Source organism: Parus major, chromosome 5, assembly GCF_001522545.3.
Source record: "Parus major isolate Abel chromosome 5, Parus_major1.1, whole genome shotgun sequence".
Classification (NCBI taxonomy): domain Eukaryota; kingdom Metazoa; phylum Chordata; class Aves; order Passeriformes; family Paridae; genus Parus; species Parus major.
Genome location: NC_031774.1, coordinates 15,029,124 through 15,041,751, shown reverse-complemented (window position 1 = coordinate 15,041,751; position 12,628 = coordinate 15,029,124). Strand labels below are relative to the sequence as shown.

At 48.7% G+C, this 12,628-nt stretch overlaps 1 protein-coding gene across 11 annotated transcripts in view; it reads left to right on the top strand.

Annotated features, from left to right (window-relative positions):
- Positions 1-7,080: 7,080 nt before the first annotated feature.
- Positions 7,081-12,628, top strand: part of TSPAN32 (tetraspanin 32) — a 31,340-nt gene continuing 25,792 nt past the window's right edge. For 5 of the 11 annotated variants that reach the window (XM_015632197.3, XM_033515155.1, XM_015632198.3 and 2 more), the window contains exons 1-3: positions 7,082-7,257; positions 9,288-9,402; positions 10,697-10,794. In XM_015632197.3, the coding sequence (XP_015487683.1) occupies positions 7,192-7,257; positions 9,288-9,402; positions 10,697-10,794 (279 nt within the window). In that variant the 5' untranslated portion in view covers positions 7,082-7,191. Of the gene's footprint in view, positions 7,258-9,287; positions 9,403-10,696; positions 10,795-12,628 lie in introns of all 11 variants that reach the window. The other 6 variants (XM_015632201.3, XM_015632199.3, XM_033515154.1 and 3 more) reach the window with 3 other exon arrangements.

Here is a 12,628-nt window from a genome sequence, read left to right as displayed (position 1 = left end):
AGACCGGCTTTTTGGGCTTCAGTGGGAGTTTAAAGGATAAAGGCATGGAGGCAAGAAGGAAAATGCAAAGCTTTTGTAGCTCGGGGGTTGCAGACTGGCTTCCCTCTGCCGTGCCAAGCAATCCTACTTGGCTCTCCATCAAGCAAGCCTTGTTTCCAGCTCTAGTGGGAAGAGCAGCAGGATAAGGTGCATTCAGATAGCTGGATGGAACGGGAACGACAAAGGCTCATCCTCTTAGAGTCCTGGGGAAGTCCTTGTGGAAAGAAATAACTTGAATAGTGTTTTGCTAAATAAATAGGATGGATGGAGGGGGAGCTACATGAACCCACTGCCCTGGGGTGTGTCCACTCTCAGCTTCAGCACACCTTCAGGATGTGCTGTCCTTGGGGCTTTGCTCCTACCCTTTAAACAAACAAACAAACAAACAAACAAACAAACAAACAAACCCAAAAAAACCAACAGTGTGAGGCAGTTCGGTTACACAGGGCTTCACTTTTGGGGGGCAAACATAAACCAATGTAAGGAAAATGCTCCAAGCTGGTGTCTTTGCTACCATCTTGGTGGTGGGGATGTATCATCACATGCCAGCAAGCCTCTGCAGCACGATTTGGATATCAAAGGGTCTGTATTCCCCTGGCTGCCCTGAACCACTTTGCTGCTGGTCCTCAGGTGTATCTAAGCCAAAAATGATCAAAGAGCTATTCATGATTCCTTGATGTTACACAGAGGGGGCTTTTTTTGTATCTGTGTGGGGTATTTAGGGAGCAGCTAGGCTCTGTTATGTTGAAGAGAAATATTTTCCCTGGGTATTGGTTGCAGTGGCAGTGGCTTGAAGGAACCAGCCTCACTGCAGTGTCACAGGCAGCCCAGCTGAAATTCCTGACAGTAAGGACTCTGTGAGCACTTTGATTTTCTGGTAGTCAAGCAGCCAGGAGCCTTAGCACCCAAATTCAGCAGCTCCTAAGACATTCTTGGCCATGCTGTAGACTTGGGGCAAAGCAATTAGCAGCCCTACAGCTTCTCTGGATGACTTGACCCAAGAGGAGCAGCTGACAGCATGCAGCGCACGAACATTTTTCCTGGTGGATTCCCAGCAGCGCAGGGGAGCTGCTTGTGCCTTGTTGGGAGAGCACAGACTGCTTGCTCAGCTCAGACTATGTCATGCACTTGTCTCCAGCATGTGCAAAACTGCCCTGGATGGAACAGGGGGCTTCCCTTGTGCTCACCGTCAGACATAGCTTAGTCAGTAGGGGCATCACTGCAGTGGAGTAATACTGATGTTCTTTTATTACCTCGTCTCTAATTTCTGCTGAAAACCTTTCTCACAGGAAAGGGGAAGCTGCTGCCCTTGAAACTTTTCTAGAGAAAGCCTTCTGTCTTTGCCACGCTCAAGAGTAATAACTGGATTTTTATCATACAAAAATAGCTACAGGGATTTTTTTTTCATTAATAACGCACACCAGTAAACCTAGTCTCAAGGGAGAGCACAGACCCTCCAGCCACAGAGATTCCTCGCTCAGGGATGAACTTGACTTGTCCAAATTGGCTTCCGGGCTGCTGATCATGACTTTTATTTCCAGCCAGATGAGGCCATTGGGTCTAGGCCTGAGCACAATACACAGCAAGTGCTTATACTTTCCTAGTAGTGCAGCTGGCTTCCCAACAGTCTGCAGGAAGGTAGGTAGGTAGGTACATCTTGTACTCAGAAATGCAATCTCCTTTGAAATCTCTTTATAAAGTTAATGACTATGTAAGGATCCAGTAGAACAAGACATCATTAAACACTGTCTGTGTTCACAATCAACTTCCTGATCATAATCTGGGGAGAGAGAGCATCCAGCAATGTGCTACCCATCCCTAGTGAGTGGGGAGAAGAAATTCTGAGCAGGTAAGGCAAAAATAACTGCATGGTTGGTGTGGACACTTTGCAGCTCCACATGGCTTCAGCCAGTGTGCTGTAAGGCAGCCAAATGATGCTCAGGGAGAAGGGACTTTGGAAAGGGCCTCTACACTACATGTTACTTCTTGCACCTGCCAAAGGTGAGAGCAGTGCTGCCCCTGACTTGGCACATGTGCCAGCAGGAAGGCTGCAGGTGGGGTGCTGGGTCAGTCCTGGTGTCATGTATGCATTGCAGCCAGCTGACATGAGCTTTTTAGGGTTTTGCCAAATCTTTCTGGACTTCAGTGGAAAGCAATGAGGGTCCTGTTGCTTGAGATAAATAAAGCTTAAGAGGTTGCAATGGCAGAAATAAAAGGTGATGGGCAGTTGAGCAGCCCTGTTCTTGGTGAGCCCATTTACCAGGCTGGGCCATGCTCACACTGGTTTTGCCAGAAGCAGGGCTAGATGGGGCAGGGTTCACATTGTGTCTTCAGGTCAATCACCTGCACAGCTGGCTGCTGGGCAGTTATGGCTTGCAATTAGGTAGCATGTGAAAAAGAAAAAATAATTAAATTTGAGTAGGGCAGGGTGCTTTAGAGCTATGAGTACAGTTCTTTCACTTTCAGTGGAGAAAGAAGTTATTTGACAGGGAACTCCCTGTCTTCAGCTTATGCTCTTTTCCAGTGTAATCTTCCTCTGGCTTGATGAACTATTTTTAATAACTCTTCTGACATTTTATTTGCTCATCTATAATAATTTTAAATTACCTGGGAATCACTAGAGGATTTCTGAGACACGCTTTGAAAATAATAAGTAAAGATGTGCTTTGGAAATACAATGATTTCTCTCTGGTTTTGTCTTCCAAGGCAGCCTCCAGCCAGCCTTGTTTCCATTCACAGTGGAACTGCATGGTGCATCTGAAGCTTGGCAAAGCCCAGCACCTCCCAATTTTCTCCTCTCTTTCCTTTTTTGAAAAGAGATGGCCCCGGGTTTAAAAGCTGATTTTTAGCTTTGATTGTGTGTATGTGCTATATGAATGCTAAGCAGCCTTTACAATGCATCCTTGTGATGTGCCCGGGAAGGCAGATGCAGGCTGTGAGGTCTCCCTGGCTTCCCATCGTTCCTATGGCTGCGGTGCGGTTTGATATGGACATGTTTTATTTACGAGCGAGCTTTAGGGTGAATCCAGCCGTGTTACGGGCAGTAGCTGAGGGACTGAATGGGCTGAGCCACTGACACTTGTAAATCTGACACATTTGGAGCTGCTTTCTGCTGCAGAGGGGAGGTATTTTCCCCAGTGGTGCTGTGGGCTGGAAAAGGAGGAGACTCCTGAGAGGCAGCAGGGACCTGGTACAGGTGTGTCCTGCCTGGATGATGGCTGTAGTTTTGGCTTCTGGGTGACATCCTCCTTCTTGCTTCCAGCCCATCCTATCTCAGGAGTGTCGCTCTATTAGGAATAGCAAGAAGAACGACACAGACTCTCTAGGGAGTCGATCAGGAGAATGTCTCGTAGTTTATTACTTCAGCTCTGTTTTATAGACTGATACGTGGAAAGTACAGAAAGGAAACTCTTACAGGTTAGTAAACTACTACATTACCATCATTGGTCAGTGGGGCACACACCGCCCTACCTTCTCCTGCAAAGAAAACAAGAGACAGAGCAACAACACCTGTAAGGCTGTTTTCTGTCTTTGAGGATTGTTTTGAATCCTCCCATGAATTTCCCAGGCCAGCTTCTCAGGCAAGACTGAGAAGCTATATGGCCTGCAGTTTCACAAGCTCTCTGTTTCAGAGTTAGCATCCACACAGGAGCATGTGTAGTAGTGCCCCAAATACAAGGGGGAAGATTCTCTTCCCTGCTGCATCAACAGAGTTCAAACAGCTGAGGCTGGGGTGCTGCTGTTCCATCACTGGTGGCTGCACTGACCGAGTGAGAGCCAGAAAAGTGGATGTCAAGAAAGCACCAGCACAAATTCAACCTCTTCTCCTCCATTTGTGTTTAGTGTCCCAAGTTCACCCCAAGCAGCATTAACACATCAAATCCCTCAGCTCTTTCAGAACATCCCTCTGACAGAGTGGGCGTTGTTTCCCTCCAGCTCAGAAGAGGGTTGGGGGTTTATAGCTTTGCAAAAAAATATGATCTGGCTTTGTTCCCTTTTTAAAATCAATCCTCCCTTTCTGGATGAGGTATCACTTCCCTCTGAGACCCATGCAGCTGGGGATGCTGATGTATATTTTCATAACAGAAATCAGCAAGCTGCCACAAGGCTAGAAAGAGAGCACTTGTGCTCCCTGGGGTATTTTCAGGCTCACTACCATCTGTCCCTGCTCCAACTGATAACCAGAGATAAGGCAGGAAGCCACAGGCAGGAGCTGTGGTCACCTGTGGTTTTTGCACAGCTTTTGGGAGTGATAAGTTGTGCTCTTGGAAAAGGGACCAATTGATGAACCTGCCAGGGTGGGCAGGAGGCTGAGTCTTGCTGGAAAAACCTAGCTGCCATCCAGCCCATATGCTGACTGTGAGGGTGGTTCCCCAGCATGCCACCAGCCCTGCCTCTTTTCCCACTGGGATGAGGCTGAGGGGATACCCTGCTTCTCACCAGTGCTTTCTGGGCAGACAGGTAGGTGCCTGCTGAGGCAGGTGTGTGCCAACAGCAGGGCACCCAGAGAAAGTTTAATCCCACAGAAGGTGAAGTGTTTCACAGATTGCCTTGTTGATGGCCACAGGTAAAATGAGCACAGAGCCCCCTGCTCTCCTTTCAGCAGTGCCCTTCCATGTGCCAAATATGCCTTCCTTAATCACAGCCCAACATCTTAATATCCCAGCTCTACTGATGCTCCTGCTTTCTTTTGGGTGAGGGAGTGACTTTCCTTTTGGCTTTTGAGTGTGAGGCAGCAACTCCTTTTGCTTTTGTTATTTTTGTGATGTTAGAAATCCACATATACTGTGCCCCAAACAGGAACCTTTCAAGGCATACCTGTATGGGATAGAGGGTAAGAAAGAGGAAAGAGAAACAGCAGAAAATCCCTCCACCCCTGAGCCCAGCAGGCAGAGCACTTGGCAGACAGAGTGGGCACAAAGGTGGGGCACCAAGCACTGCAGGTGGGAGAAGCATCAGAAGATATGGTCAAGCTACTCAGGAATAGTATTTTTCAGCCAAAACAGAGGAAGGAGCCGTTTAAACACAAGTGTTAGAAGTTACAGACCTGCTTTCAGAGCTCCATGAGTCAGTGAAGGTACCCGTTTTTATGGCTGGAGACAAAGGAAGTAGGACATATTTCGTGGGGAGACTAGCAGCCCTTGCAAGGCACGTAGATGACGATTTTGGGACCTCTCAGGTGGACCTGAGGTGAGGTGTGAGGTTTCTACAGGAACTGAGGAGACTTCTATGGAACTGGGGAGGGAAATGCCCTTCAGAGAGCCCACGTCCATCATCCCGCCCTTCGGGAAAGGGTTCTGCTGGCCTGTGGGGACCTCTAGTGTGAGACTTGGCTTGGCACAGGTCTCTGCGGCGGCAGGTGTTTAGGATTGGGGAAAGAAATGGGATCTAGGGGGAAACGGAGATGGGCTCCATGTTATTTTCCCTGTCCGCCGCTGTGAAACAGGCCCCGGGTGTGCTCAGGGCAGGTGACACGGCTTGGTGGCTGTCGGTCGTGGCTGGGCTGACGCGGCTTGGTGTTACAGAGCTGGGCTCATACTTTCTTTCAGCCCTTCCATATTTAACCTGTAACTCCATCGGTGGGCCAGCTCCGTTGTCTTTGTACCAGGGATCCTTCTCCTTGAAAATGCAGGTGAAAACACCCCCGTCTGTCCTCTAGTAGCAGAAGAAGTGATGGGATGCCCACATTTCTGAATTCTGATGCAATCCTAACTCTGACAGTGTCTTATAGGGCATTTTCCCCACCTGGTCTGTTCCCGGGGATCCTGCTCCTGAAATTGGCATCAGCTGCCTCACCAGCCTGTTGTCCTCTCCCCACTGTCCTCCTGCCCTGCTGTCTATCCCAGCTGGTGGCCAGAGGAGGAAGGTCTCTCTGCACATGGGTACCTCAGTGTCTCATCCCGGGCATGAGGGCAGGGACTGGTGAGCCACGGGGACACTTGTTTTTAGCACTGGCTGTGGCAGCTCTCACTGGTGTCTTGGGAGGCTGCAACCAAGATGATCTGCAGGAAAGCTTACAAGAAAGCTAGTGATGTAGTCAGAAAATCATGTCATGATTTTCCCTGTGCTCATGGCTTTGTGCAACTCTCTCTCTTCTCTTTGCTTTGCAATATGCATCTTCCTTCCTTTTTCACTCCTCTCCTCCTCCTTCTTTGTCATCTTCCTGTTACTGCAGTTACTGTTGTGGGATGGTTTTACTTTTTTACTCCCTTTGCTTGCCACCTGGGGGGAGTGCAGTTATTTTTCATTAGTCTGCTTCACCTGTTCTCCACCAGTCTGGTGGAGAACACCACCACTCAGTCATTCAGGCTCAGTTTGGCCAGATAATTCTTGAGGCTTCTTTGTGATTTAAGAAATATGCATTCAGGGAACAGCTGGTTTTGAATACCAGGAATTACCTGAGTCTTCTGTGGCAGTGGGTCCAATGGAGTCTTCAGTGCTAAGAGAAGGGAAAGGGAGAGTTAAAATGTCCATGGACAGTGAGGGTCTCCTGAGCAGGAGATATGTCCATATAGCCATTTTTCCTGAGTTAAGCACTACCAAATGTGTTTTTTTCCCTTATCTGCAAATGCAAGTTCTAATAGAAGCTCAGCCAAAGGTTATTGCCATGTGGTTTTACATGGGGAGAGAAGGCTCTTACACAGATCTGTCTGGGGAGGGGGTTTAATCTCTTTGTTAAACAATAGGTTTTTTGTTGTTTTTTTTTTTTTTTAAATGTTTTCCTAGACGTTTTCACAAAATATCATTTATGCAGATTATAAAAAAATGTTACCAACAATGTTTATTAAGCAAAATTGCATCCCAGTGGAAGTCAAAATCAGGATATTTTGACACTGACTCTTGACTGAACAGTTTAATTTTTTTTTTAAAGGAGTTTTGCTCTAAACTCTATGAAAGGTTGTTTTTCTGTATGCCTTTTCTTCTTTCCCAGCTGGCTGCGCAGGAGCTGACAGCAGCTGACTGAGAGCCTGTGCAGAAGGTGCCTTCCCTAAAGAGGATTTAATAATCAGGCAGGAGGAGGTGCATCAGCACGTGGTGGGGACTCCACTTCCTGAGAGGCCCCGCTGTGGCCATGCCTCCCTTTGGTGGAAACCCAGGCTTTATCAAGAGCTGGAGGGACCAACTGCCAGCTCTCTCTGGGGACAAGCTGCCATGGGACTGAGGTGTGGCATGAGGACCACCAAGTGCCAGCTGCTGGTGACCAGCCTCTGTGTCATGGTGAGCAGGCAGGTTCGGGGGGGATCTCTGCAGAACTGAGGTGAGCTGTTGCCTTTCCCATCCCCGCTCTGAGAAGGGATGGTTTTCCCACGTTCTGTTTTTGGCGGGTGGAGGGCACGCACAGACAACTGCCTGAGTTATCATTGCACCATGGGCGGTTATCACTGGCCACCAGCATCGCCCCCCCTCCTCTGACAGACTTCTGGTTTCTTAGGGCTGTGACACCACTGCAGCTCTTTCACAACTCAGCAGCTGCCTCCAAGGAGAAAGTAAAGGTCGCTGCTGGCAGAATGGGTAGTTCTCAGCAAAAAAGGTATTTGCTCCTGTCTCCTTGGAGCAAAAGAGAGAGGATGGCCATGCTGCAGTCACACTTGCTGCTGGGAGGGTGGACTGCAGGTGGGATCAGTGAGGATATGAAACTGCGAGACTTTGGTGGAAGTGTGTGTGAGAAACCTGTGGATCGCCACCGCAAAGGGGAATCAATTCCAGGGACTCTTTTTGTTAGATTTTGAAGCAAATTTAAGGGGAGTTTATGGACATCTGCTGTTAAGAGCTGATGGGAAACGGTGGAAACTAGAGAACACTTCTCATGGATGCTTTGACTTGTATGTTCTTGTTGCATTTTCACTTCATCAAATCTTGCCAGCTTAATAATAATAATTATAACTACAGCAATAACAATTATCTGTATTTAGCTCAAAGAGGGTTGGTGGCTTGCTAAGAGTGTAATTAAAAGGTAATACCTTATTTTGGACCACGAAAGAAGTTTGTAGTTTTTCCAAATGTCAACATTCCAAGACTGCAGTGGCTGTAAGGTGCCTCTCTCTTCCCAATAAAAGAATATGCCACTTGGAGGAAATGAAAGGAAGATTGGTACCAAGCACATTTAGAGGAGACGTTAAGGCACAGCCGCTGTCGATGGTTAGAATCACATTCTCACTGTTGGGAGGATTTTAGACTGGTGTTTCTCAGAAATCTGAGCTAACTGGTGTTGCACTTAATATTTTGCTGGGCGTGAGTCAAGATACACAGTGATGCACGGTCTGAAAGATCAGAAGGTGCCACAAATTAGGTTAGACAAAGTGTTATGGTTTGGATGGATTTAGTCTCTGAGACCATAAGCCTCCAGCAAAAGCTATTAGAAAATGTCACACAGTGGGGATTATGTTGAGATTGCACTGTCACGTTTGACACAGGTATAGCTGCCTTGTGTTTTCATATTGTAAAGGCACAAAACGATGAAACCTTATCTTTGGAGCTAGAAGTAGGCTTACATTTTGTGTTTTCTAGGATCATTACACTAGATTTGGAGCTGGTTTTGCTGCTGGTGTGTTTGTCCCAGCTCTGCCACCAGTCATGCTGCAAGGAGGCCAGCCCTAGAGCCAGGTGCCATCAGAAATGTTCCCTCTCCATCAGCTGGAGAGGTGAGGTGCAAGTGGTTACCCCGTGGCTTAGGCATACTGGGACTCTCAGGGGAGGGACAGAAACAGACTGAACAGCAAAACCTTGCAGGGACAGAAACCACCACAGACAGCTTACAGTAGTACAGGACTCAGATCTTTGCACTCCACCATAGGAAACAGAGCCAACAGCAGGCAATGACACTGGTATTGCAAAGCAGAGAACTTCACGCCTGCTCAAAACCCCTCTTGAAGCTGGCAAGCCCTCACAGCCACACGTGCACAGTCTGCAGAGTGGGGTGGCACTGCACAGGTGTGCTGCAAGAATGTAAATCCTCTCAGTTTTCTTCACGTGATGGGAATTTAATCCATAGACACTAGCCAAGAGACTGTGGGCTGGACAGTGTTACATGCATTCATTATGCAAGAGAGAAAAACAGTTTTAGTATTTTTAAGTATCTGGGGTTTGTCTTTTATGTGCATTTTGGGGTACATGTGGTGGTCTCTGGATGATGAGGCTGTCTGCATTTGCATGGGGCTCAGGAGTATCCAGATATACCTCAAACCTTTGTGCATACCCAGCAAGAGCTGCTGCCTTGCAAATCCCTTCCTGAAACCCTTCTTTTCCAGCTGCTGGGGCTCTCCATTGCCACACTGAGCACAGTCACCCACTATGGGCTCCGTTTCACCCTCATCAGCAGCATCTCCCTGGACAGCAATGCCTACAGGGCCATCCACCACGCAGGTACGTTGTGGTCACATCCCAGTGAAACCTTTGGTGATACCCAGAGCTTCACAATTCCTTAAAGCAATAGAAGAAAATTCAGGTGTATCTCAAGAGGAGGAAGGAGCTGGGTTTTGGAGGATGCATCAGGACTAACACAGTCCCTCAGGCACTTTCTTTCCCCATATCAGACCTGCATGCCTATAACCAAAGGATGCTGTGGGTGCATGGGGTGCTCAGGTGCTTCTATATTTGCATGTGTTTCTCTATTCTCGGGCCCCTGTGCTATGGTGAGAGCTCAGGAGGAGCTTCTCAGTCACTTAAAGTGCACTGGGACTAGCAGAAGACTGGAAGCACAGGGAGAGGAGTTACAGGAGTTGAAGCAGAACATAGGAAATTGAGGCTGGGAGGAGAAATGCTTGGCAGCACCTCGAGCTTTTCTGAGGAAATGTGTGGTACTCTTGCTTTCACAAGGGAGAAGTATAAAATGAGTTTCAGGTATAAGGCTGGAGTAAAGATAGCCCAGATACTAAAATACCCTCCTCAGCACTGCTGCACTTGCATCTGCTGCTTCTCCTGAGCTGCACTCTGGGCTTAAACACGCTCATATCCTCTCAAAGGAAGACCTCTCAAAGGTCTCCAAGACCCTGGTTCTCAATTTCAGTTTAACAAGGCAGGTGTAAAACCTATGTTAGTCCAAGGCTAAGGTACATTCTTTCCCTGTTCCTACACATACATATTAGCACTGCCTGCAGCCTTGCAGGCTCCCCCACCCCAGCCACCCATCTCCAGCAACACTTCCACTTGCTTTGTTTTCAAGCATTACCTCTGCATGGTTAGGCTAGCAAAACCCTTTTCAGCGCTGTGGTCCCTCAGCCCTGCCCCGGGGAACTGGCTGTGATCCTGCCTGAGCCAGGAGGAAACCAGAGGGTGAGTGTTGCACCAGATTAGCAGTGCTGGAGTCCTGATAGAGGCTGTGGGACAGCTGCTGCACCAGCACCCTCATTTGAGGGGGGATCCTTATCAGAATGCTGAAGTAATTGGCAGCTTCTGGTCTGTTGGGTGGACCAACACCATCTTAGGCTCCTTCACTCTGCTGGAGCTGTGGGAACCACTCAGAGGCTTGCAGCCCTGCCAGACACAGATAGCAAAGCATACACAGATGGGGGTATTGAATTACAGAAAAATTTCAGTTCTGCAGCCTGGCCCTTTGGGGCCAGCTCCCCAAAATGCAGTTTTTGGCCCTTCTCAGGGTGAAGCATCAGACTAGGCCTCTGGCATCTGACCACAACTCCCATGTCTGTCTTCCTTCCAGCTTTCTACTTTGGGATCTGCCTGAGCATGATGCTGATCCTGGCAGCCCTGCTGAGCTCCGCCGCCACGGTGCGGGAATCGCAGTGCCTCACCGCCATGGTGCGTACCCACACCTGCAGGGACTGGCTGGGAGGGGCTTTTTGTCACCGGGGACTGGCCCCCACAACCTGCACTGCTGGGGGCTGCGTCGCCTTATGGCTGGGAGAATGCACGCCTGGGGAAGGACGTCCTGTTGTTCCACCTTGTGCTGCAAGGGGACAGTTTTGAAAAAGTGTGACCTTGCAGAGCTCTTCAGGCTGAGGATTGCATCATTCTGTGCCTGGTTTCTTTTGCCAAGGTCCTGTGTAAGGAGCATTCAGAGGGAAGGTGTTTATCTGCCAAGCGACAACAATGATGACAATTCCCAGGGTATTTTTTTTTCTCCTCATCAAGTCAAAACATGGTTTGTGTGGGGAAACCTTAGCAGTGTGATTTTGAGTCTCACATGCTTCCCCCAACTTGTGATAGCAAAATTAGCCCCTCTTTTTCCTACCTCACTGCAAACATCCATACAAAGCACAGCAGCAGGCATGGGGGATTTGGGCAGGACCCTGAATTTCAGCCTACAAGGAGAAGGTTGAGAAGTAGCATAAGAGTTGAAATTCCCCCTTTCTCTTCTCCATCAGCCTGTTTGGGCCTGGACCATGCTGACAGTAGTAAGCTGCACTGTGAGCTAAGTTCCATTTCAAAACAGAGCCTGCATGCAGGGTTTAGCCTGCACAGAGCAGCTTCCAGCCTTGGAGCTGGAGGGATGAGTGGTAAAGTGCTGCTCACTGCGTGTTTTCCCATGGGAATGGCAGGAGTTAACAGGTAGGTTGTTGAGCATGAAATCTTGCTTAATATAAAATAATTGCATTGCTGTCATACACTAACTTTAAAAAGATTTATTTAATCTGTGTAATTGGGGGAATTATACTGATGGCAGAAATGAGAAGCTGATACCTGAAAATTCAGTGCAAAGCAGCCACTGAAATTAATGTTTTCACCTTCTCAATACACCATCTTCCTTTCTCTGTTTGAGATTCCCAAAGGGGCCTGAATTAAGGGCCCATGAATTAAGCAGAATATGTGTAACTCCCCTCTCTTCTGCTGAAGTGTCTTTAATGTGTGCCTACAATTAGATCAATTTAGATGGATGCATCTAAACCAACAGATAGGTATGTACAGATCAGTGGAGAATGTCATGGCTGCCTGAAAATGCAGTAAAACTTCTCTATAATGTTTATTTGTTGCCTTACTCTTCGGTATAGTTTGGGGCATGCCACTCCATAGAACAGGCGATTAAAGTACTCTCCATTTCCTGAAGCAATTGTTAAAGAGCACCAACACATACTGAGTGAACCCCAGAGCTGCTGTGCAAAGAGCACTGTCCAAGGGCCGTTTGCTGCTGCTCTCCCTTCCCGTCGTAACGTGGGGGATCCTTTCCTCCAGCCACCCATCACCTCCCCCAGCCTGGCTGCTTTGGGGCGTCACAGCCAAGTTCTGCCTGCTAAAGCGACTTCTGGCTGGCAGACCCCTCAAAATGGCTATTTATTTTTGTGGCTCCTAGTGCATCCTGTTGGCTTGTCTTTAGCTCCCACAGTTGGGGTCCTCTAGGGGACGTGGCCGCCTGCATTTTGGGCCCCTGATGGCACGTCTGTAGGGAGCCCACGGTATCGCTGCCTTGCAGGGAGCAGAGGAAAGGTGCGAGCTGCCTTCCCCGCCGCTGTGGCGACGAAACTTCATCGCACGCCGCTCTCGGCAGGGATAACGGGATGTCTCTTGGCTGCCTTGAAGCTCCTTTTCCGCCGCCTCCGTGCCGGTCCTAGGGTCGGAGGCGGGAGGGCCGGCGGCAGCCGCGCGGGGCCGCTCCAGCGCCGTGCTCCGCTCCCCGGGCCCCGGGCTCCGCTCCCCG